Source organism: Copidosoma floridanum, unplaced genomic scaffold, assembly GCF_036245765.1.
Source record: "Copidosoma floridanum isolate Cflo_tuat_1 unplaced genomic scaffold, Cflo_Japanese_pri ptg000004l, whole genome shotgun sequence".
NCBI classification, from domain to species: Eukaryota; Metazoa; Arthropoda; class Insecta; order Hymenoptera; family Encyrtidae; genus Copidosoma; species Copidosoma floridanum.
The window spans coordinates 18,836,360-18,858,744 of NW_028321881.1; the positions used below are offsets into that span (position 1 = coordinate 18,836,360).

At 32.2% G+C, this 22,385-nt stretch overlaps 1 protein-coding gene across 2 annotated transcripts in view; it reads right to left on the minus strand.

Annotated features, from left to right (window-relative positions):
- The window catches only part of ProRS-m (prolyl-tRNA synthetase 2-like protein, mitochondrial), a 310,699-nt gene that overhangs the window by 81,780 nt on the left and 206,534 nt on the right, over positions 1-22,385 (minus strand). For both annotated transcript variants that reach the window (XM_014352308.2, XM_014352307.2), the window contains exon 3: positions 1,535-1,978. In XM_014352308.2, coding sequence (XP_014207794.2) covers positions 1,535-1,978 — 444 coding nt within the window. The remainder of the gene's footprint in view (positions 1-1,534; positions 1,979-22,385) is intronic.

Below are 22,385 nucleotides of genomic sequence, written 5' to 3' on the forward strand. Positions count from 1 at the left end.
TGGTTTGATGACATTATCAAAAAGAGCCCAACTTTTCGTTTTCTACTGTTACAGTTCTTTCCAAAATTGTTTTTCAAAATATTTTTTATCAATAACTCGTCACGTTTTGTCTATTAATGAGTGATTTTGGTCCATTGTGGAAGGTCCCGAAAATAATATATATAAGTACATCTCTAGCCATACGTTCGCTTCCTTTATTGATAGAAGATCAGTTTTGTAATCAAACACTTTGAAAACTCATAAAGTTAAATAAATTACATCTTGTCTTAGAGTTTCATTTAATGTGAGCAAACCAAAATACGTATTTCATGTTACTGTTTTACAACTTGTTTTTAGTATGTGCTGATGAATCACGTCCTTGACGACGTAACGCTCCGACAATACTACAAACACGTAATTAATATCTTTAGGACATCTACAGTAACATTCCTTCGGACTTCCCTAAGAAAATCCTTATTCTTACGAGGATGTACTATTCTCTACTTGCTTCGCACCTTACTTACTACTTTTTTATTGAACGTAATTATTTTTATTACTACATCTGTGTACTAAAACTTAACGTTTACGATACACAGTCACTGTTTCATTAAGCTTGGTGTTTGTTTAAGCCAATAGTTCACCTCAGTGACAATAAGGATATCAACGGTTACGTTTTTAAAACCAGTTGGGTGACTCTAAATAGAGTGCCAGTGTATTCAAAAGAATTGTTTCAGTTGCACAAAAACCTGAAACGTGACTGCAAAGTATACAACTCGAAGTAACATAAAAACTAAACTGAGAAAGTTCATGGTGAATTAGGTAGCAACAAATTATAACAGCTTACGATCATGGATAAGCAATTAAACTCCCACTACTTATCAAATCTGATGATAGTACAGCGCAAAATTACTTCAATAATAATAGAACCGACGAATTAGCCTAAATATACAAGTCAAAGCAACCTTATACAGTTAGAAGACGTATTGCAATAAAAATAAATTGAAGCGATTTGTAAGTTAGCATATTTAGTAAATATATTTTTAAATTATTCATAAATATTATAATGACTTCTTTCTTCTGACTAATTTTATAATATACAAAAAGCTTTAGAGCTAAAGGCAGACTTTTTAAGTGAAAATTATTTTAAGCCTACAAGTATACAGACATCCCCTGGGGGCCGAATACAACAGCGCCATATAACTCATATCTCAAACATTATGTTGAAGAGGGCTCCTAATTTAGTGAAATCCACGTATATAATATTTTTTTTAACACTTATACATAATTTTTTACTTTAGTTAAACTGTAAATGTAATTTTTCATTCATATCATCCGATCTGTAACATTTCTTTTTTTGTTTTGTTAATTACTTCAACTTTGTCAAAAATAGTACGCCTTATGTAATATAGTCTTATTTTACATTATTTTGTTACTTTTTTTTTTATTATAATTATTATTACGCTTTTCAGTGTGGTTCTGAACGTTCGTTAATCCAAAACTACTTTGTTCATTTTTATTGCTATAATGACGTTAACTTTGTGAATAACAGATTTACCTCCACAGTATTTTGTCGACATAAGGTGTGCTTACACTTGAAACATATATTATTCTTGCCGCATATGAATTTCGTATAATAATTACATTCTTCACATAAGTAAATGACATTTTCCCCGATATCTGATGTGTAATGGAATTCATGTGACATAGAGCCTCCCATCATTCCGTTCTCAGCTTCGAATTTTCTATAAGGTATGCCTATCCGTTTGAATATATTTTCATACGCATTACTAATAATTTGGTACGATAATCGAGAAGTTTCTGAATCGACATCAAAGGCGTACATATCTTTCATAATAAATTCTCGACTACGAAGTAATCCACATCGAGGTTTTAATTCATCACGCCACTTGCTTGATATTTGATAAAGTCTTAGTGGCAACTGATACCTCGTCAAAGGTCCCACTTGAGATACCATGTTCGTTATTGCCTCTTCAAATGTCTGTAAAAAATAGTTTATTCATTTTAATGAAGATTATACACATAAAAATATACTAATTCCAAAATACTTTTGTGAAATTCAATATTATAACAAATAAAATTATGGTTTACAATGTAACTTTTTTATGATTTATTCGCTTTTTAGAAGAGAATAGATCACTATTATGTAATTTAAGAAATTATGAATTATCATTGGATAATTATCACTGCTTAAGGTAAATGTCCCTACCACGGAACGAATTTTGGTATCGATTTACCTTTATTACAGATGAAAAAATTTTTTTAACGTTTAATCATAAAATTTCGATCAATAATGGTGGGTTATCTGTTTTTGAACGTAGGTTGCTGTTTTATATCAAAATTTAAGCAGAATTAAAAAATTTATGTGATAAATTAAAAGGTGATCTAAATGTACATTAAGCAGAACGTCTGCAGTAGTTAGGCAGCACTGTTCCGCAGTCATTGTCCCTATCGCGGAACATGACTTGAAATCAATATACATAAAACTTTCAAATTATTTATGTTATAATAAATGAGAGGGGGTAAGACAAGGTAAAATATATATGATTTACTTTTTTTTCTATAAATTTCGTATTTATTTATTTTTGCTACTTAAAATTATTGTTTATTTTTATCACCTTTTTACATTAGTAAAATTTTTTTTATTATAGTTTTTGGTAAATATAAAACATTTCCAGTTTGGGTACATTTTAATATAATATCTTAGATTGAAATAAATTATAATAAACTATCTACGGTTTTTCTTGTTTGATATTTAATAAAATAGTTTTAATTTGTAAGTCTAACTCTTCCTTTTTATCATTCTAAGACTTTTTTTCTTCTTGCAATTTTTTTTCCCATCACCTGTTTTTTGTAATATTTTGATTTCGATCTCCTTGATGTCTATATCTGTTATTTTTTTAACAACTAAATCTTTCTTCTTTTCTTGTATCTTTTTAATTCAGCTTCCTTATCTTCCTTTTGTTTATGGATATTATACCACGGATCATATTTGCATGCAGCGGCAAATTTTACTTTTCCTTTAATTTTTTCCTTTTTTTTTTGGCAAACACTTTTTAGGCGGTGTAAAAATGTTGTTAAACACTTCCGAAGATTTATTGCTTTCGTGTATGTTGGATTATTTTAAAGTGTTTGAAACAAAGTAAGAGAAACAGAGAGAAAAATATTTTTTGAAAATCTTGTGCGATTATTAAAAATAATTTGTAGGGGTTTATAATACCAAGTTAAGGTGCAATATTATATAGACGCCTCGTACGAAGATCAGCACAGTTCAGATTTTCTCGTTTAAAATAACATTGAAAAATCTGAACTGTGCTGGTATTCGTACGAGGCGTCGATATGCAACTGTATCTCAGGAGAGTTTAAATTTGAAGGCTCTGCTTATTTTTTTTTTGTTTTTTTGGCACCCGTGTTTGCCATTTTTGTATACTTAAATCTGAAATAAATAAGTGATACTTTATGTTGAATAGAGTTTTAAGGTTAAGTTTTATGTTTTCAAGTTATTGTGATTTAACATTACTTACCAATTAATTCAAGATGAGCAATGACAAATCTGATCTTATTAAACAAACAAATAGTACTTTAAACACTGCGAAATTGTTCAATACGTTATAATAACGACCAGTAAAGTGTGCTTCACGATGGGTACAAGATGTCTTGTTTACGCAGGTAATGAGGAACGCGTTATTTTGGCTGTTCCTTTTAATATACATTTTGACCGACAATAAACATGGAACGGAACGTGCGAAAATTAATGAAAATGTTCAGTTTTTCATCAAACTATACGTATAAATCTAAAATATAGCTTAAATACATGCAAAAAAATTTAACTCCGAGTTCATATAATGTTTTATAATTATTACAGCATGGGTAAAGAAATCCTCTCTCTTCATAGTAAGTGTCACTGTCGTAAATTGTCGGACTAGTATCTCATCCACTCTGGCCAAGCGGTAAGATGCTTGCCTGATAATTTGGGGGCTCAAGTTCGTGTCCCATATTAGCCGAATTTGTTTTTTGTTTTTTTTTCCTATAACTGTTGACATTTTAGGTAATTATTCTATTAATGTATAAATTATAATCGTTGTACAAAATTTATTTATTTATTTTTCTTTCAGAAATCTCACCTAAGATCTTAGATAAGAATTTGGCATGAGATCTCGGGTGAGATTTGTCAGGAGGGCATCTTCCATATTGTTTATACTGTATTGCGCCACAATAAATTTTTTATAATGGTTTAGTAATTGAATGTTAAAATATTTATTGAAACCACACCCAACTAACGTACGTACTTTCATTCCAACGATGATTGAACCACCTTTGTACGCAATATCGTTTCATAGGAGGTATGTATATATTATCTGCCAAATAGCTTTATAGAAGTATAACTTTTTATTTGGGTTATTGAACTAAGAAGCTTTGTACCAAGAAACTGGCACTAGTTTTTAACTTCAACAAGAATAAATAAGCCTAAGATAATCATTGGTAGTTCAACAACGATAACTTTGATCTAGTAAGAAACATTTGTCTGCCAATGCAGCAAATTAACAATAATAGCTTTCTAGAACTATCATAGCTTATTCGGAGGTACCTTATTTAGTCATTACCATGATAAACACATCATTTTTGCAAAGTAAAAATTTAAGGGTAATACATAGTTAATTTTTAATATATTTAATTTTCTAGAATAAAAACGCGAATTGATGTACGTTCTTAAAAAGTTATTTAGAATCATTATATGATCAAATTGAAAAAAAGTTTACATCAACTTGTATTTAATAAAGGTCCGAACCTGAAGGATTCGTGAGGAATAGAGCCCTTCAAATTTCAAATCAACTATTATAAACTTACAAGTTATAACAACAATCAGTATGCGTTACGAGTGTACAATTCTAGGTAGATAAAGTTGCTCGACAAGTAGAGCTAGATACTAACAACACTTGTATCTATCACTACGCCGAATACTAGTGCTAGGAGCTCAACGATCGGGCAGGGACTGTCTATGGGCAACGCTCTCTCGCACTGAGCCGCTGCTCACTTTACATTGCAAAAGCATGATTGGGTGTCGAAATACAATGAGTCGCTTTGGGATTGGCTCATAACCACTCGTAACTAACCAACCAAGGGATAATTTGAATTCAATCAAGCTGAAATATCATAAACTCTGAAAATTTTTCTCCACCCTTGCTCCAACGAAGGGTGGAGCAATAGAATAAATTTTGAAGAAGAGTGGAAGAAAGAAATTATAAACCTTATAGTAGGAAAAAACATGGGATAAAAAAAGGATATTCTATGGACCTTCTTCTAACTCTTGGTTCGTGCGTAACAATATTAAGTTAGCAATTGGTCTTGACAAAACTATATTAGTATAACGAACTTGAACTATTCGAACTTTAGAATCTTTACTAGGCATTATCTTAACAACTCTAGCTAGAGGCCAAAAGTTAGGTGGAGAGTTTTCAGACCTAACGATAACAAGATTACTCACTTGAATAGAGCTTTGAGATTTACTCTACTTAAATTGTTTTTGTAAAGTAGTCAAGTACTCCTGCGACCACTGACGCCAAAAACTTGACACCAATTAAAAAATAAGCTTCCAGCGCTGTATTAAAGGAGTTTTAGTATCTGAGTAATTACTTTCTGGTAAGATGAAAACAGGTTTTAAGTTAATTAGATGGGCTGGACTCAACAGTTTAAGGTCTGATGGGTCCTCACTAACGGGAGATATGAGTCGAGAGTTCAGACAAACCTCCACTTGACAAAGCAAAGTAGAGTATTCTACAAAGCTGAGAACTTGAGCTCCTACGACTTATCTAAGATGGTACTTTACTGACTTTACTACAATTTCCCAAACTCCACCAGAGTGAGAAGCAGCAGGAGAATTAAAGTGCCAATGTGTCTTTAAATTTAGTATCCTTTCAGCCATTAAAGGAGACTTTCAAAGTTCAGTCCACCGTCGACGAAATTCAGAACCTGCCCCAACAAAATTAGATTACATATCAATAAATAAAACAGAGCAGTTACCCCGTCGAACCGTTAACCGTTAAAAGGCGGCAATGAAACCCTCGGTACTATAGTCCTCTACTTTTTCCAAATGGACAGCTGTAGTGCTCATAAATGTCAACATAACTACGTAACCTTTAGAGGTACCCCTTCATCTTGTTTTAGACAGTCTGACGGGGAAAGGACCAACGTAGTTAACTCCGGTCTTTTGAAAAGGAGGAGCATGTTGAACGCAATACTAGGTAAGTCTGCCATGGTTAATCTCACCATACGTGGGATGATTTAAATTCAATCAAGCTATTAGGTGACGACTTGCGTAAATGAATAAATTTTTATTTTGATTCTATTTTATCCTGTTAACAAAGCTGACTGTGTACTTTGTGGCTCTTGAAAGTGTCAAGTGACAACCGAAGCGAGCCATGAAGCCTAAACACATGAAGTCAGCAAGTACCGGCCCCATAGCAAGTAAGACAAAGAAGTTTTAACTAAAACTTCGTGCAAGGTGCATTCCTTTGCGCAGCGTTTTAGTTAGTAGCCCGCTGCCGCTTATCAAGTGCAGACGTTAATAACTAATTTTAAAAGATTGACCAGACGTTCCATCTTTCCTCTGTTTCTTTTAATGTATATACAAGCAACATAAAATAAAGTGATACAAGAGTTATTAGAAAAAGAATTTAAGTTATTGTAAAATAAATAATTATAAGTCCAACGAAAAGAAGAAGTACAAGTCATCCGAATTGGTCATCCGAATTAATATATAAAGCAGAGTTGCCAGTATTAGTTTCTAGTGGAAAGAAAGGTCAGTTAACCTGGATATTATATTCAACTCTCTACTTCTTCCTTCTTTTTTTAAACAAACAAATAGTTGGACTATCTGCTTTCCAGCAGCCTGTGAAGGAGCGTGAGACTGTAGTCCACAGTTTTTGGTTTGAAGCTTAAAACAAAATTAAATGACATTAATCGTTATTTAACACAAGCTTAAATATCATAAACTCTGAACAACTTATTTCTAAAGGAGAATTAGCCCTTATGTTTTTTTCCTGGTTCTGCTATAAAAATGATGGATACATCAATTGGTTCACTATATAAACACATAGATATATATCCATATTTCCAAATTATTTTTGTTATTGTGTCTTTATATATATATATATATATATATATATATATATATATATATATATATATATATATATATATATATATATATATATATATATGTGTGTGTGTGTGTGTGTGTGTGTGTGTGTGCGTGCGTGTGTGTGTGTGTTTGAGGGCCGCTTAATTTTATACAGCCACCTAGACCAATAATAGCCAGCCCAGCCCAGAGTGGCCCAACTGTTCTGTACTTGTATGTGATTGCAATAATTTTTAGGTAAATACACAGGAGTCTGAAAACAATCTTGTGTCCTGGATAAGCAAGTGTCGGTGACATGTAGCCTTACTGTTTTTTGAAGTTATACTTTTATAGGCACGTTCTGCCCTACATAGTCAATCAGCGATTTCAAATTGGTGATCTTGAACAAAACTGTAACATAAGTGGATTTCGCTTGATTCCCCCCCTCTGCCCTACCCTTTTTGACGTACTTCCGGTCCGCTTACACAACCCAAAATCATCGCACCACACCATACAACATCATCCCACCACACCACGCCACGCATCATTGTTGCACCACACACTTTTTATTTTACTTATTTTTTCTTTTAATTAATTTCTTTGAAAAAAAAATAATAAATTAGAAAAAGAAAAAAAAAAAATTAAAAAAAAACAATTTCCAATAACATTTCAACCCCCAACCTCTTGCATATTGGCTTAAACCTTTACCCATTCTGCTATTAGCATGCCCACTATATGCAGTTTGATTACTTCATCTTATCGTACAGCTCATTGCGCATTTTTAATACAAATTGTTATTCACTGTGTATTATTGTATTTAGTTTTATTATAAATTAAATAATTAGATACTTCATTTAATGAAATATATTTTTTACGTACATCTTTCAAAAATTTTGAAATTACTATATATATTAGCAGAGCACCTTTTATATTATGTAATGATAAACATTTTTTTACTTATTATTAATTTGTTACTCTTAAAATGAATAAGTAATTGATAATGTAATGTTTTAACATTTTTTTTATAATTTTTATTATTATAAAAGAAAATTTTGTACTGTATTAATACAACAATTGATGTTTATTGCGTTTTCTTCTTTTACAATTTTTTCTTTGGGATTAAGGTGATTTTTGACTCAAGGACGTTTATCACATAGTTAATAAGGGGAAAAGCTCAGCTCAAAATTCAGAGAGAATTCTAATAGTTAACTAACTACAAAATATTGAAGAACATTATTTTCTTTACAAACAATATTTTCTCTCTTAAAGTTACTCTTAAGGGGGCTTTATATCCATGTAAAGTATAGGTTTTTAGTACTTATTATAAATGTTTATTTAAATTTAATAATGAAAATAAAATACAATATAAAACAGGGGGACTTGATGTGTTGTAAATAAATTATTTTAAAATAAAAAAGTCCAAATTGCTTGCGTTTATATTATCTTATTTTTAAAAAACGCTTATAAAAGTTGAAAATTCTTAAAGCTATTCATGTTATTCCAACTTTTTAAACTTATTATACTCCTTGAAGAATTTTAGATGGAGTAATTACTGTAAATTTTTTGATACAATACATGTATAATGAGTTTGGTGCAATTGTTTATACAAAACTGTAGGTTTTCACTCGTTATTTGCGTTTTTGGAAAACAATTACATTGAATTCACTAAACATGAATTGTATCAACAAATTTTTAGTGATGACTTCATCTGTAATTATTTACGGAGTATAATATGCTTTGAAAAGTTGAAATAACATAAAAAGCTGTATGGATTTCCAACTTTTATAAGTGCTTTTTCAAAATCATTGATTTTTTAAAAATAATTTATTCACAACACATCAAGTCCCCTTGTTTTATATTGTAGTTTTTCTTTATTATTACATTTAAATAAACATTTATAATAAGTATTAAAAACTTATGCCTTACTTAGATATAAAGCCCCCTCAAGAGTAACTTTAAAAGAGAAAATATTGTTTGTAAAGACAGTAATGTTCTTGAATATTATCTAGTGAGTTAACTATTAGAACTAAGATTGAGAAAAATTATATCTATTAATAATTGTATGATTCAGTAGTGAATAAGAAAAACAATAACACATGATACTTATACTTTATATAGACGTAAATTGTCGGACTAGTATCTCATCCACTCTGGCCAAGCGGTAAGATGCTTGCCTGATAATTTGGGGGCTCAAGTTCGTGTCCCATATTAGCCGAATTTGTTTTTTGTTTTTTTTTCCTATAACTGTTGACATTTTAGGTAATCATTCTATTAATGTATAAATTATAATCGTTGTACAAAATTTATTTATTTATTTTTCTTTCAGAAATCTCACCTAAGATCTTAGATAAGAATTTGGCATGAGATCTCGGGTGAGATTTGTCAGGAGGGCATCTTCCATATTGTTTATACTGTATTGCGCCACAATAAATTTTTTATAATGGTTTAGTAATTGAATGTTAAAATATTTATTGAAACCACACCCAACTAACGTACGTACTTTCATTCCAACGATGATTGAACCACCTTTGTACGCAATATCGTTTCATAGGAGGTATGTATATATTATCTGCCAAATAGCTTTATAGAAGTATAACTTTTTATTTGGGTACTCAAGCACTCACAGCCCACTAGTTTTTTTTGTTGATAATTTAAATAATACCTGAGCAAGTTAGTAGCAGCAATAAGAAACCAAACAGTTTTTGAATCTTGTATATACGATTAAACGTTAAACTCATAAGCAAGTATGCGCTGACAATCATTAGCTAAGCAGTTTTTCAGACTGAAAAAATAATTAACTACATTCCTAGACAAGTAAACGCTTGCGATGAGTATCTCAACTATTTTTCATATTTATGTTATTATTAAAAATGCTTTTAGGCAACTAGGGCCAAACATAAGTTCGCTTATTTGGTTTTTAGTCTCAGATGATAGTTTAACTTAATTTGAGGCAAAAAAGTGCTAGAGATAAGTAGTCCACTCATTTTCTTTTTCCCTACGATAATAAAGTTGATTCTTAGTCAAACAAGCGCTAGTGATAAGTGGCCAGTTGCGTTTTTTAACCTCGAATAAAAAACAAATTAATTAGGAAGAGAGTCGATTCAGTTAATAAGTTATGAGACCATTCCTAATTTTGTACGAACCAATTAACTTATAAATGAAACGTAGATAAAAATGTAATACTTACTAAGTTTAGTTTGGCGTGGTAGTAAAAAACCTACTAAGATTTTTCACAAGTTTATCACTCAAGACGCACACTGTGCATACTATGGCCTAAGTATAATTTTGCTTTACGCGCTAAATTTATACTTAGCGCTTATACATAGTGGTAAAGGAAAAGCAGGAATCATAGGAAAAAAGGACCATTAGCTGAACTCTTCAGTACGGCGTGATAGTGATCTTAGCCGTACACGAATCTGACTCTGATATCAGCACTTATACACAGACAGTTATTACGCAATGGCAAGATCCATAAAGAGTGTCAAATATATAAGAGGTGGAGGACAGGATAACCACGAAAAGCCTGTAGTGACTACTATTATCAAGTTTAATAATTTTTGTATCTATTTTTTTTATGACAATCTAGGGACCGGCTAGGTAGGTCAAAAGATAGTTAGTTGACCTACCGAGCGACGAGTTGGGGACGGACGCGACTGATGAGTTCAGTGGGTGTGAGACCACCGCGCGTGAAGTGTAGGAGAGAGAGCGTGGAGCCAGAGAGCCGAGAGTATAGCAAGTTCTAAGTGCGAGAGAGAGAGAGAGAGAGAGAGAGAGAGATCGAGTGAGAGAGTGAGCGTGAAGAAGGATCCGGAAAAATAAGCCTGATCCCGACCCATCCGACCCTGAACGGCGGCCATATTGAGACGAAGTGTCCTCCCGTGACGACCCGAGCCGAGCCCGAGGAGAGAGGTGTACCAGACAGCAGGCGAGAGAGGCCCAGGTACCACGCAGCGTCGACTTCCCGGACTGCGACCCTCGACACTCATGGTAGACTCGTCTTACAGTGAGGAAGCACGGGATACACCAAAGTACAGTGCGCAGGTTACGCGGGGACGCGGGTGAAATCGTCAGCAATAGTGATAGACGCAAGAGCAGGAGCAGAAGGATCGGGGCATAGGGCAGTGATTTTTGCGTGTCACGGTCGGGCCTCCATCGAGACGTGAGGACGGACGCGTCGGGCAAGGTGTGTGAGGGAGGGAAGAGGATCGGGAGTGAAAGAGGAGAGAGGGTACAGGCGGGGGCATAGACGGGGAGCAAACGCCGGAGGCACCTCTTGGGGGATATCACCCTGGTCTTTACAGGCCGCGACGGCGACCTACTCTGCGGGCTAGAGATCGGGCCAAGTGAGGGTGTGTGTGTGTGTGTGTGTGCACGTGCAGCTAGCCGCGTTGAGGGGGCCTGGCCCCAACTGAGAGTCGTGTGGTAAAGAAAGAGAGTGTAAGAGTGCGTGTGTGTGGGTGTGCGTAAGCGAACATCGTGTCTCTTTGAGCGCACCACTGGCGTCGTGGTTGCGATCGAGGAATTACGGAAGTGTAATTGGGACCGAAGAGAGGTGTTTTAGTTATTGTAATAAATACGTGAAGTAAAGTCAAAGTCACTCTATGTCGTTCATTTGACCTAGACGCGAATCCCCATTTCAGATAGATCCAGTGAAAAAAGAGTCGAGAGCGCGAATCATCGAGTAGAGACGTACGAGAGTGAATTATCACGGTATTTCCTCTCCAACTTATCTAAGAATTAATTTCATCATCGTACAAAAGTAAAAATTAGCAATGTTACTTATATCTAACATTTGTTAACCTAAGAATGTATTTAGTTTAATTGAAAAAGTACAAAACCAACTGGGCTACTCAGTGCTCAATCGCCAAAGAGTACACGAAATAACTACACAAAATTAAAATTGAATTTAGTTATATTTATCAACAGCTATTACTTGCTTCAGAATAAATTTAATTATTATCCGAAGGTAAAAAACAGTTGGGCTACTCAACTCTAGTGCTTACTCGCAAATTTTTTTTTTTTTACTAAATTTTTTTATCTATGGTTAAATGAATCTTGTAACTTATTTATTTATGTAAAAGTTCGTTTTGTTGCATTTAGTGTTTTTTAGAGCTTGAGAGTGATGAGTTATAATTCTTAGTTTTCAAATATTTAAATTCTGAGCTTTTAAAGTTTTATTGGGAATAAAATTCCTGTGGGAGAGTAAAATATAGTTATAAACACTAGTAATAAAAACCAAAATTTTTGTTTCAAAGTGTATGTATAGAGAATGCTAATACTTAGAAATCTTTTTTTTTTACATTAAGAAAACTAAAAATACAAGTTTCGTATTGGATACAAGTTTTTTTTAAGCGTTTCGTAATTTATTTTTACCCAAAAACAATAAATATATAAATTTTTTACTCAATGCTTATGAGTAAAGTTTGCTACAAACACGTTTTAATTATAATTAAGAGAAAATGTGTGGACGTATCTCGTTATATATTCAATAACTTTAGACCTATTTATTTAATCAGATAGTAAGCACAAAATAGATTTAAAAAAAAAGTTTAGAAAAATTATTGTGATAAAAATAAAAAAATTAAAAAAATAAGCCTTAGGTAATTGACCTTATAATCTCTACGATCAACAGCAAACACAGAGATTACTAGAGAGATTGCTGACTGCAATGCTACGGTGCGATTTCCCTCTTTGCCACTGTTTCGAGTGCCCTGTCGTGGCCAAGTGGCCAAACAAGGCGCGAATATTTTTTTTTTTATTTGAGAAGTTAGGAGGGGGTCGGCCGATTGTGTGCCTACAAATTTGCGTGGAAATGGGCCAGTAGGCACATACTTTGGAGACGCGTGGAAGGGGTATACTGAACATGTGCCTACGGAGAGAGGAGTAGAAATATCGACTACAGCTACATAGCTATATGACCGCGTATATCATAGCAAAAGCAAGCAACGAGTCTTTCTCGCTATACTTACTTACTTCTTAAATAAAATCTTAGAAATTAAGGGGAAATAGAGAAACAAAAGATTTGACAACTAATATTCATAAAGTAAGAAACCTATTCTTTCATTTTATAATTCTCTGTAACATATAAAAGTTAAAGAGAGGCTAGCCTTATTATTTTTCAAAAATTAAATCATACACATAAATACTTAGACGATTGTAAGCTCAGACTTTCAAGGCATTTATTTTTTGATTCTTCTTGTACTTTGGATTTTTTCGTAGTATGGTGTATCAAAGAAAGTACGTTGACAAAATAATTAGCTTAACATATTTTTTGAGGTTGACAGTATGACCATAAGCACCTTAAATTTAAATTACTATTTCTACTTATCATAATAGCTATTACTGTAGGCCAAGCTGCGAAGGTTCTGAATGAACATATGTGACTTCGGATTATATAATGACTGAAGTTTGAATAGCTGAGATGGCTATGGCTTATGTAACTGATGACATAGCTTCGCAATCTGAGGTTTAATTCCAACTGCCGTCAGATTTTTTTTTTTTTTTTAACACAATTGATTATTCTGTTTTAATTTCTCATTTTAACTAGTGTTTTAATTTATCAATGTTGTCAACACTTTTTTTCGGGTAAGTCAAACAAATTTTATTTCTAATACTAAGTCTAATACATAATTTATTACGTTAATAGTTTTTGTTTGCAAGGCTATTTCATAATTTTATCATACCAAACAAATGATTTTTAAGCATATGAATAGAATTTAAACGTTTTTGAATTCCGTAAGGTTTTTAGATCTATGGTTTTTTTTTTTTTTTTTTTTTTCATCAAATAATAATTTTATACTAACAAGATAAATATTATGCTTTTCTTAACAGATTTTACTAGTCTAAGGTTGTAACTAATATGTACTTTAAAACGTTTACCACAGTAAAATAAATAATTGTAGTTTGGTTTATTTTAAAAAAACTTCTTGTTTCAATTTTACATAATTTAATAATGTTAAATGATTTTTCTTTACTGCTGCGGAAGCAGTAAAATGTTTCAAGGTAGGTACTTCAAGTGTTAGATGATTGTGTAGATTTTTCTAACATTTTGTACTGTAAATTTGTTTATTTGTAATATTCTACCTTCTAATACAATAAATTACGTAAAAAATTGCGCTTGGACTCGGTTTTTTTTTTTTTTTTTTTTTTTTTTTTTTTTTTTTTTTTTTTTTTTTTCAATATAGAAATTTGTATCAAACCAAAAAATTTCGATTAACAAGTCATTAAAAGTTTTTGAAAAGTTTTTGAGAAACAAAAGATTTTCCGAAATATCATAGTATTATAGTATTAAAAAAAAATACCCTTATAAACTTTTAGGATGGTGATAATTAGGCTATTTTCATGTTTCAGATTGTAATAAAAGTTTAATTACTTACATCAAATGCCAGAAATAAAGTTGTGCATTTAAAAATGATTTTTTGGGTGAGTACAAGAAAAAGTATTTTCAGAGTGAAAGGAAATCAGGAACCTTTTCAGATTTCTGGAGGAAATAGAGATTTTTAAACTATGTGACAAGAAAGAGTATTTTTGACTAATTTTTTTTTCTCCAATTACAATGTGACAGACTATACGTGGTTATACATATAAAATACTAAATCATTAATTAATAATTCAAACTCTCATCAGCAGGTAACATGAGGCACTTACTTGATTATTATTAAACTAATAAAGCAGTAATTGATAACACAAACACTTATTAAGGTATCGCGGAATGCCTTTTGCCCCATAATGACGCAAATAAAGCAATAATTGGTATTGATGTAGTAGATCGTAAGTACTTCCTATTATTTGGTAATAAGATTTTCTATGATTATTGAATGTTTTAATTATTATTCAACAACGTGGCCAATGAGTAACCTATGTTGCCTAGAGATTGACCAGAATGTTATTAAGTAATGCTTAATTAATTTACGCATGTATACATACATACCTGTATTGCCAACATAAAGTTAAAAAAAAAAAAGTTTTACTTAAAAAGACACTTTTTTTCCTCTTGATTTAAAAAAGCTCTGTCATGTCATCTTCTCTGAAAGGACTCGTTCTTGTGCTGACCCAGCGATATTATTCGGCGATTCAAGAAATTTTCACTTATTTAACAATATTTAATCATGTTGAGTAGCAAACTAAAAGTTTTAGTTATTTATTGTAATCTAACGTTTTATGTCATCAAACAATCGTATAAGATATTCAAAAACAAACCAAACAACATTCATTTTTTTTAGCTACAGTAAGTATTTAAATGTACATATAAATTAAGATCTCCGATTAGTACAATCTGTCAAGGAAATCATGACATTCATCTAATTAAAGTAAAATTATTCTATTAAAAAAAAAATCTTACGAAATGTGCAAAAATAGAAAATAATGTTTCTTCCTACTGTATGAAATAAGATCATTTTAAGAATTTATTTAAAATTACAAATTAAAAATTTTTTTATCAATCTTAATAAAGTACTTAACTTGAATGCATGAATCAAAAGAAAAAATTGTTTCATTCTTAAAAATGAAACTGTGTAACGTATGAAGATATTAAAAAAAAAAATAATTTTTTGAATTTTTTACTAAGTAAAATTAATGTATGTATAACAACATTTTTTTTACCTGAATGATACAACAATCTGCTTAAAAAAATCAAGAAATCGTCAAGAGGTACAACAACCTTAAAAAGGTATGACAATTGTTTTTCCCAAACTATTGTAACAATATAAAGAAGTAATCCTTCTATGTCCTGAATTCTAAAAATAGTGAAATATATTAACTATTTTTTAATATTTATGTGCTGACAGCATGAAAATATTAAGCACCGATTTTTCAGAATTAAAAAAAATACTATTGTATAAATTTGCTGGTAACAATTGCTAATGAAATTATTGAAACTAAAGTAAAATTTTTGGGCCTTGGGCTATTTTCTCTCGTTAACAAGATGTTCATAATTACTTAAAAGTTTAAAAACGTTTAAATTTTATTCATATCCTTAAAAATCATTTCTTTAGCATTATAAAATTATGAAATAGCCTTGCAAACAAAAGCTATTAATGTAATATATTATTTAATAGACTCAGTATTGAAAATATACCTTTTTGACGAGCCCGAAAAAAAAGTGTTTACAACATTGATAAATTCAAACAAAAGTTAAAACAGAATAACGAATTGTATTAAAAAAAAAAATCTCACAGCAATTAGAATTAAACCTCAAATTGCAAGACTATGTCATCAGTGACATAAGCCTTAGCCATTTCAGCTGTTCAAACTTCAGTCACTGTATAATCCGAAGTCACACATATTCATTCATAACCTCCGCAGCTTGGCCTTCAGTTCATAGTGACAATGATAAGTAGAAATAGTAATTTAAATTTAAGGTGCTTATGGTCATACTGTCAACCTCAAAAAATATTTTAAGCTAAATATTTTGTCAACGTACTTTCTTTGATACACCGTACTATGAAAAAATCCAAAGTAGGGGAAGAATGCCTTTAAAGTCTGAACTTACAATTGAGTAAGCATTTATTTGTATAATTTAATTTTTGAAAAATAATAAGGTTAGCCTCTCTTTAACTTGTATATGTTACAGAGACTTATATAATGAAAGAATAGGTTTCTTATTTTACAAATATTAGTTGTTAAATCTTTTGTTTCTCTATTTCCCCTTAATTTCAAAGATCTTATTTCAGAAGTAAGTAAGTATAGCGAGAAAGACTCGTTGCTCGCTTTTGCTATGATATACGCGGTCATATAGCTATGTAGCTGTAGTCAACACATTTCTACTCCTCTCTCCATAGGCACATAATTAGTATACCCCTTCCACGCGTCTCCAAAGTATGTGCCTACTTTCCCATTTCCACGCAAACTCGTAGGCACGCAATCGGCCGACCCCCTCCTCTCTTCTCAAATAAAAAAGAAATATGTGCGCCACTAGGCCACGACAGGGCGCTCAAATGAGTGGCAAAAAGTATACTCACACCGAAGCATTGCAGTAAGCAATCTCTCTTCTCATCTCTGGCTAAGATGCTACCAGATGAACATTTATTGATATTACTTTGTAACGTAAGATGTGTTAATCACGCTATCCCTGACTATCCCGCAATAAAGGATAGTGGGCAGTTGGAATAAATTGATTGCGAAGTTTCGAGTGTTGCCGTATTAAATAGTAGCGCTCAGCCGAAAGTATAAAAGGGGGCAGGAGAAGGCCCTCGCTCTCTTTTCCCTTTCGGGCCACGCAAGGTGAAAATCGAACGACGGTCGATCGCTAAAGTAGACCAAATGCAAAAATAAATAAGTATACGGTACGGAATAACGGTACGGATTCAAATAGGCCCGTCGACGGTGAGACTACCCGGAGGACGAGAGGCCTGAAAGAAAGTGCCCGGTCGGGGACGCTCGACCGAGGTCTGAACCGTTTGGAGTACCAGTGGACGTCGGGTGTACACTCACCATCGAAACCAGAAGGGACCCGAAGAAATGAACTTAGGGACGTGAAAGAGACCAAGAATTACCAACACCACTCATGGCAGATAAGTTTGTTTGAAATTAGTGTTGATAAAAGACAGATAAATATATGGACAAAAGGACATTACGTGTAGCGTTTAACCCTATGTGCAACTCTGCTCTTGTTATAGCGAATATTTTGTAATGAAATAATTATTTAATACATATGTATATATATATATTCAAATTATCCAGTTCGTTAACAATCTCTGATTTTCGACCCATATCAAACACCGCAGAAATGAGAGATAATGCATACATGGTGAGTACGGATTGATGGCGATGTATAAATTATCCATTTTTATATAGTAAATTTTTATTGATTAATACTCAATAATAGAAGAAATTTTACAACTTAATTAATATCAGAGTAATAAGGCACAATAATCTTCGATTTTCAGATTTATTGATTTCCACTGTTATTTCGAAAAAATAATCAAAAAATACGGAAATTTGAGGAAAATTTATTATCACAGGCTGTACGCCACTTATAATTCATTAAAGTTCATTGATATTACTTAGTTTGTATAGAAGTAAAGGGTTTTAATAATTTCCGTCTTTCGGAATTATCGATTTCAAGTTTTATGTCGGAAAAATGACCGAAAAATACGAAAATTTATAAAAAAATTTACTATCACAAGCTCCACACCACTGATAATGCATAGGAATTCATTGCTGTTACTTAGTTTATATGGTAGTTATAAATTTCGATAATTTTTATATTCCAAAATTCATTATTTTAAGTGTGATAACGCAAAAACGACCGAAAAATACGAAAATTTAGGGCAATTTTATTATCACAGGCTGCACGCCATTGATAACTAATAAATATTTATTGATATTACGTATAACATATGACAGATATAGGTTTTAACAATTTTTGTCTTCCGAAATTATTAATTTCAAGTGTTATATCGCAAAAATGACAGAAAAATACGTAAATTAAAGTAAATTCATTAATATTATTTACAACATATAAAAGTGAAAAGTTTAAAAAATGTTTGTTTGTCGCAATTATTGATTTCATGTTTTAAGTCGAAAAAATGACCAAAAAAAACGGAAATTTTGGGAAAATCTGTGATCACAGGTTGTACGTCACTGGCAATAGACAAAATTTTTTGATATCATACAGAATATATGATAGTTAAAAATTTCAACAATTTTCGTCTTGCGGAATTATTAACTTTAGAAATTTTATAGCAAAAATGACCGAAAAATACAAAATTTTTTGGAAAATCTAGTATCACAGGCTGCACGCCACTAATAATGTACAGAAATTTATTAATATTACTTAGTACACATGATAGTTACAAGTTCCAGCGATTTTCTTCATTTAAAATTATTAATTTCAAGTGTTATATCGCAAAAAAAACTGAAAAATACGGAAATTTAGGAAAATTGTATTATCACAGGCTGCACGCCCCTAAAAATGCATAGAAATTGTTAAATATTACTTAGTTCCTATACAAGATATGTGTTTAAACAATTTTTGTCTTCCGGAGTTTTTATTATTTAGTGTTATAACGTGAGAATGACCAAAAAATACTGAAATTTGGGAAAAATTTATTTTCGCAGGCTGCACGCCACTGCTAATGCATAAACATTTAATGATATAACATGAAATATATGAGAGTAATAAAATTCAACAAATTTCGTCTTCTGAAATTATTAATTATAAATTAATGTCGCAAAAATGACAAAAAAAAATACGAAAATTTAGAGAAAATTTATCATCACAGGGTCTACGCCGCTAGTAACAAACGGAAATTTATTAAATTAACTAAGTTTACATAATAGTTATAAGTTCCAACAATCTTCGTCTTTTAAAATTATTAATTTTATGTGTTATAACAAAAAAAAAATCGAAAAATACAAAAATTTAGGGAAAATTTATTATCCAAGGCTGCACGCCGCTGATAATGCATGAACATTTATTAATATTACTTAGTTCATATCAGAGTATTAAGGCACAATAATCTTTGTTTTCTAACATTATCGATTTCAAGTGTTATTTTAAAAAAATGATTAAAAAATACGGAAATTTAGGGAAAATTTATTATCACAGGCCGCATGCCACCGATAATGCAGAGAAATTCTGTGGCATACCGTAGTACATGTGGGACTTAAGTTTTGATAATTCTTATCTTCCGGGATTAATAATTTCAAGTGTTATATCTCAATAATGACCGAAACATACGGAAATATTAGGAAAAACTGTTATCACAAGCTGTACGCTACTGGTAATAAACGGACATTTATTGATATAACTAAGTTCACAGAATGGTTAAAAGTTCCAACAATTTTTATCTTTTAAAATTATTGATTTGAAGTGGTATGACACAAAAAAAATCGTAAAATACGAAAAATTTAGAAAAAATTTATTATCATAGGCTGCACGCCACTGATAATGCATTTAAGTTCATTGATATTATTAGTTTGTATACAAGTAAAGGGTTTTAATAATGTTCGTCTTTTGGAATTATCGATTACAAGTTTTATGTCGGAAAAGTTACTGAAAAATACGAAAATTCAGAAAATATTTATGATCACAAGCTCCACGCCACTGATAATGCACATAGATTTATTGCTGTTATTTAGTTTATATGGTAGTCATAAATTTCGATAATTTCTATCTTCCAAAGTTCATTATTTTAAGTAATATAACGCAAAAACGACCAAAAAATACGAAAATTTAGGGCAATTTTATTATCACAGGCCGCATGCCACCGATAATGCAGAGAAATTCTGTGGTATACCGTAGTACATGTGGGACTTAAGTTTTGATAATTCTTATCTTCCGGGATTAATAATTTCAAGTGTTATATCTCAATAATGACCGAAACATACGGAAATATTAGGAAAAACTGTTATCACAAGCTGTACGCTACTGGTAATAAACGGACATTTATTGATATAACTAAGTTCACAGAATGGTTATAAGTTCCAACAATTTTAATCTTTTAAAATTATTGATTTGAAGTGTTATAACGCAAAAAAAATTGTAAAATACGGAAAATTTAGAAAAAATTTATTATCATTGGCTGCACGCCACTGATAATGCATTTAAGTTCATTGATATTACTTAGTTTGTATACAAGTAAAGGGTTTTAATAATGTTCGTCTTTTGGAATTATCGATTACAAGTTTAATGTCGGAAAAATTACCGAAAAATACGAAAATTTAGAAAATATTTATGATCACAAGCTCCACGCTACTGATAATGCACGTAGATTTATTGCTGTTATTTAGTTTATATGGTAGTCATAAATTTCGATAATTTCTATCTTCCAAAGTTCATTATTTTAAGTAATATAACGCAAAAACGACCAAAAATACGAAAAATTAGGGCAATTTTATTATCACAGGCTGCACGCCACTGATAACTAATAAACTTTTATTGATATTACATATAACATATGACAGATATGAGTTTTAAGAATTTTCGACTTCCGAAATTATTAATTTCAAGTGTTATATCGCAAAGAAAAACAGAAAAATACGAAAATTTAGGAAAAGTGCAAAATCACAGTCTTTCTGCCTCTAACAATGCATAGAAATAAATCAAAATTACTTAGTTTATATAAAAGTAATGAGTTTTATTAATTTTTATCTTCCGAAATCATTGATTTTAAGTGATATCGCAAAAATGACCAAAAAATCCGCAAATTTGGTGGAAATTTACTATTACAGGCTGTATGCCGCTAATAATGCATAGAAATTCATCGATATTACTGAGTTCATACAATAGATATAGGTTCACACAATTGTCTTTCGAAATAATTCATATCAAGTGTTATAGCACGAAAATAACCGAAAAATACGGAAATTCAGGAAATATTTACTATTACTCCGTCCACGCCACTGACAATTAGAAGAAATTAATTGATATTACTTGGTTTATACAGTTGTTATAAGTTTTAATAATTTTTCACTAATGTGATTATTAATTTTCAGTGTTATATCGCAAAAATTGTGACGCCGCTTTTTCTCGCCCTGTGACACGTAAAGCGTCCCGGCCAGGGCGGTCCCGAACAACGTCCCAAGACACTTTGATCATCACCGATTTAGCACTGGAAATGCCGCAAATGGCACGGCATCTGAAACGCAAAATTACTACCGCTTGACGATGCTCGCGGCTCGGCCAACTCAGCTCGGCTCCTGGAGACTCTCACCTAGAGGAAGTCCCGCCGGGGGTAGCCCGTCGGGAAACGAGTTACTCTCCCAAGGAGAAGTGAGCCCCACGCCCTGAAAGAAAACGCTGTCTAGCACTTGCTTAGAAAATAATGACCCGAAATGCGAATTTCTCGTGTTATTCACTTCACTTTATTTGTTATTACACTTATGTGGGCGTCTAGGCCTAGAAAATTTCGTCACGATCCGTCGCTATGCCGCGGCACGAATTCCGCAATCACGCTCTCTCTCACCCACGCTCGTTCTACGATCCCTGTCCCAGGGGCCGGTCTTCGCGGCTCGCCCTGGCTACACGCGGCCGATACACGCACACACACTCGATCCCACGAACTACTTCTCGCAACGACCCTACACGCTACTTTACCTCGGGGTTTACCATCGCACTCTTCTTCCACGGCTACTCAGCTGGTGACCTTGACTTCACCGTTCCAAGGATGACGGGGGTGATCGTTCCTGGGTCGTCGGTGCAAGGTCGGGTCCAATTGGCTGCTCGTGGTCGCTGGCTCTCTTTCTCTCTCTCGATTCTCTCTCAATTCCTACTGAAAACGCGAAAAACTCGGAAGCTCTCGTTCGCTCGGATGCTACTACAAGAGTG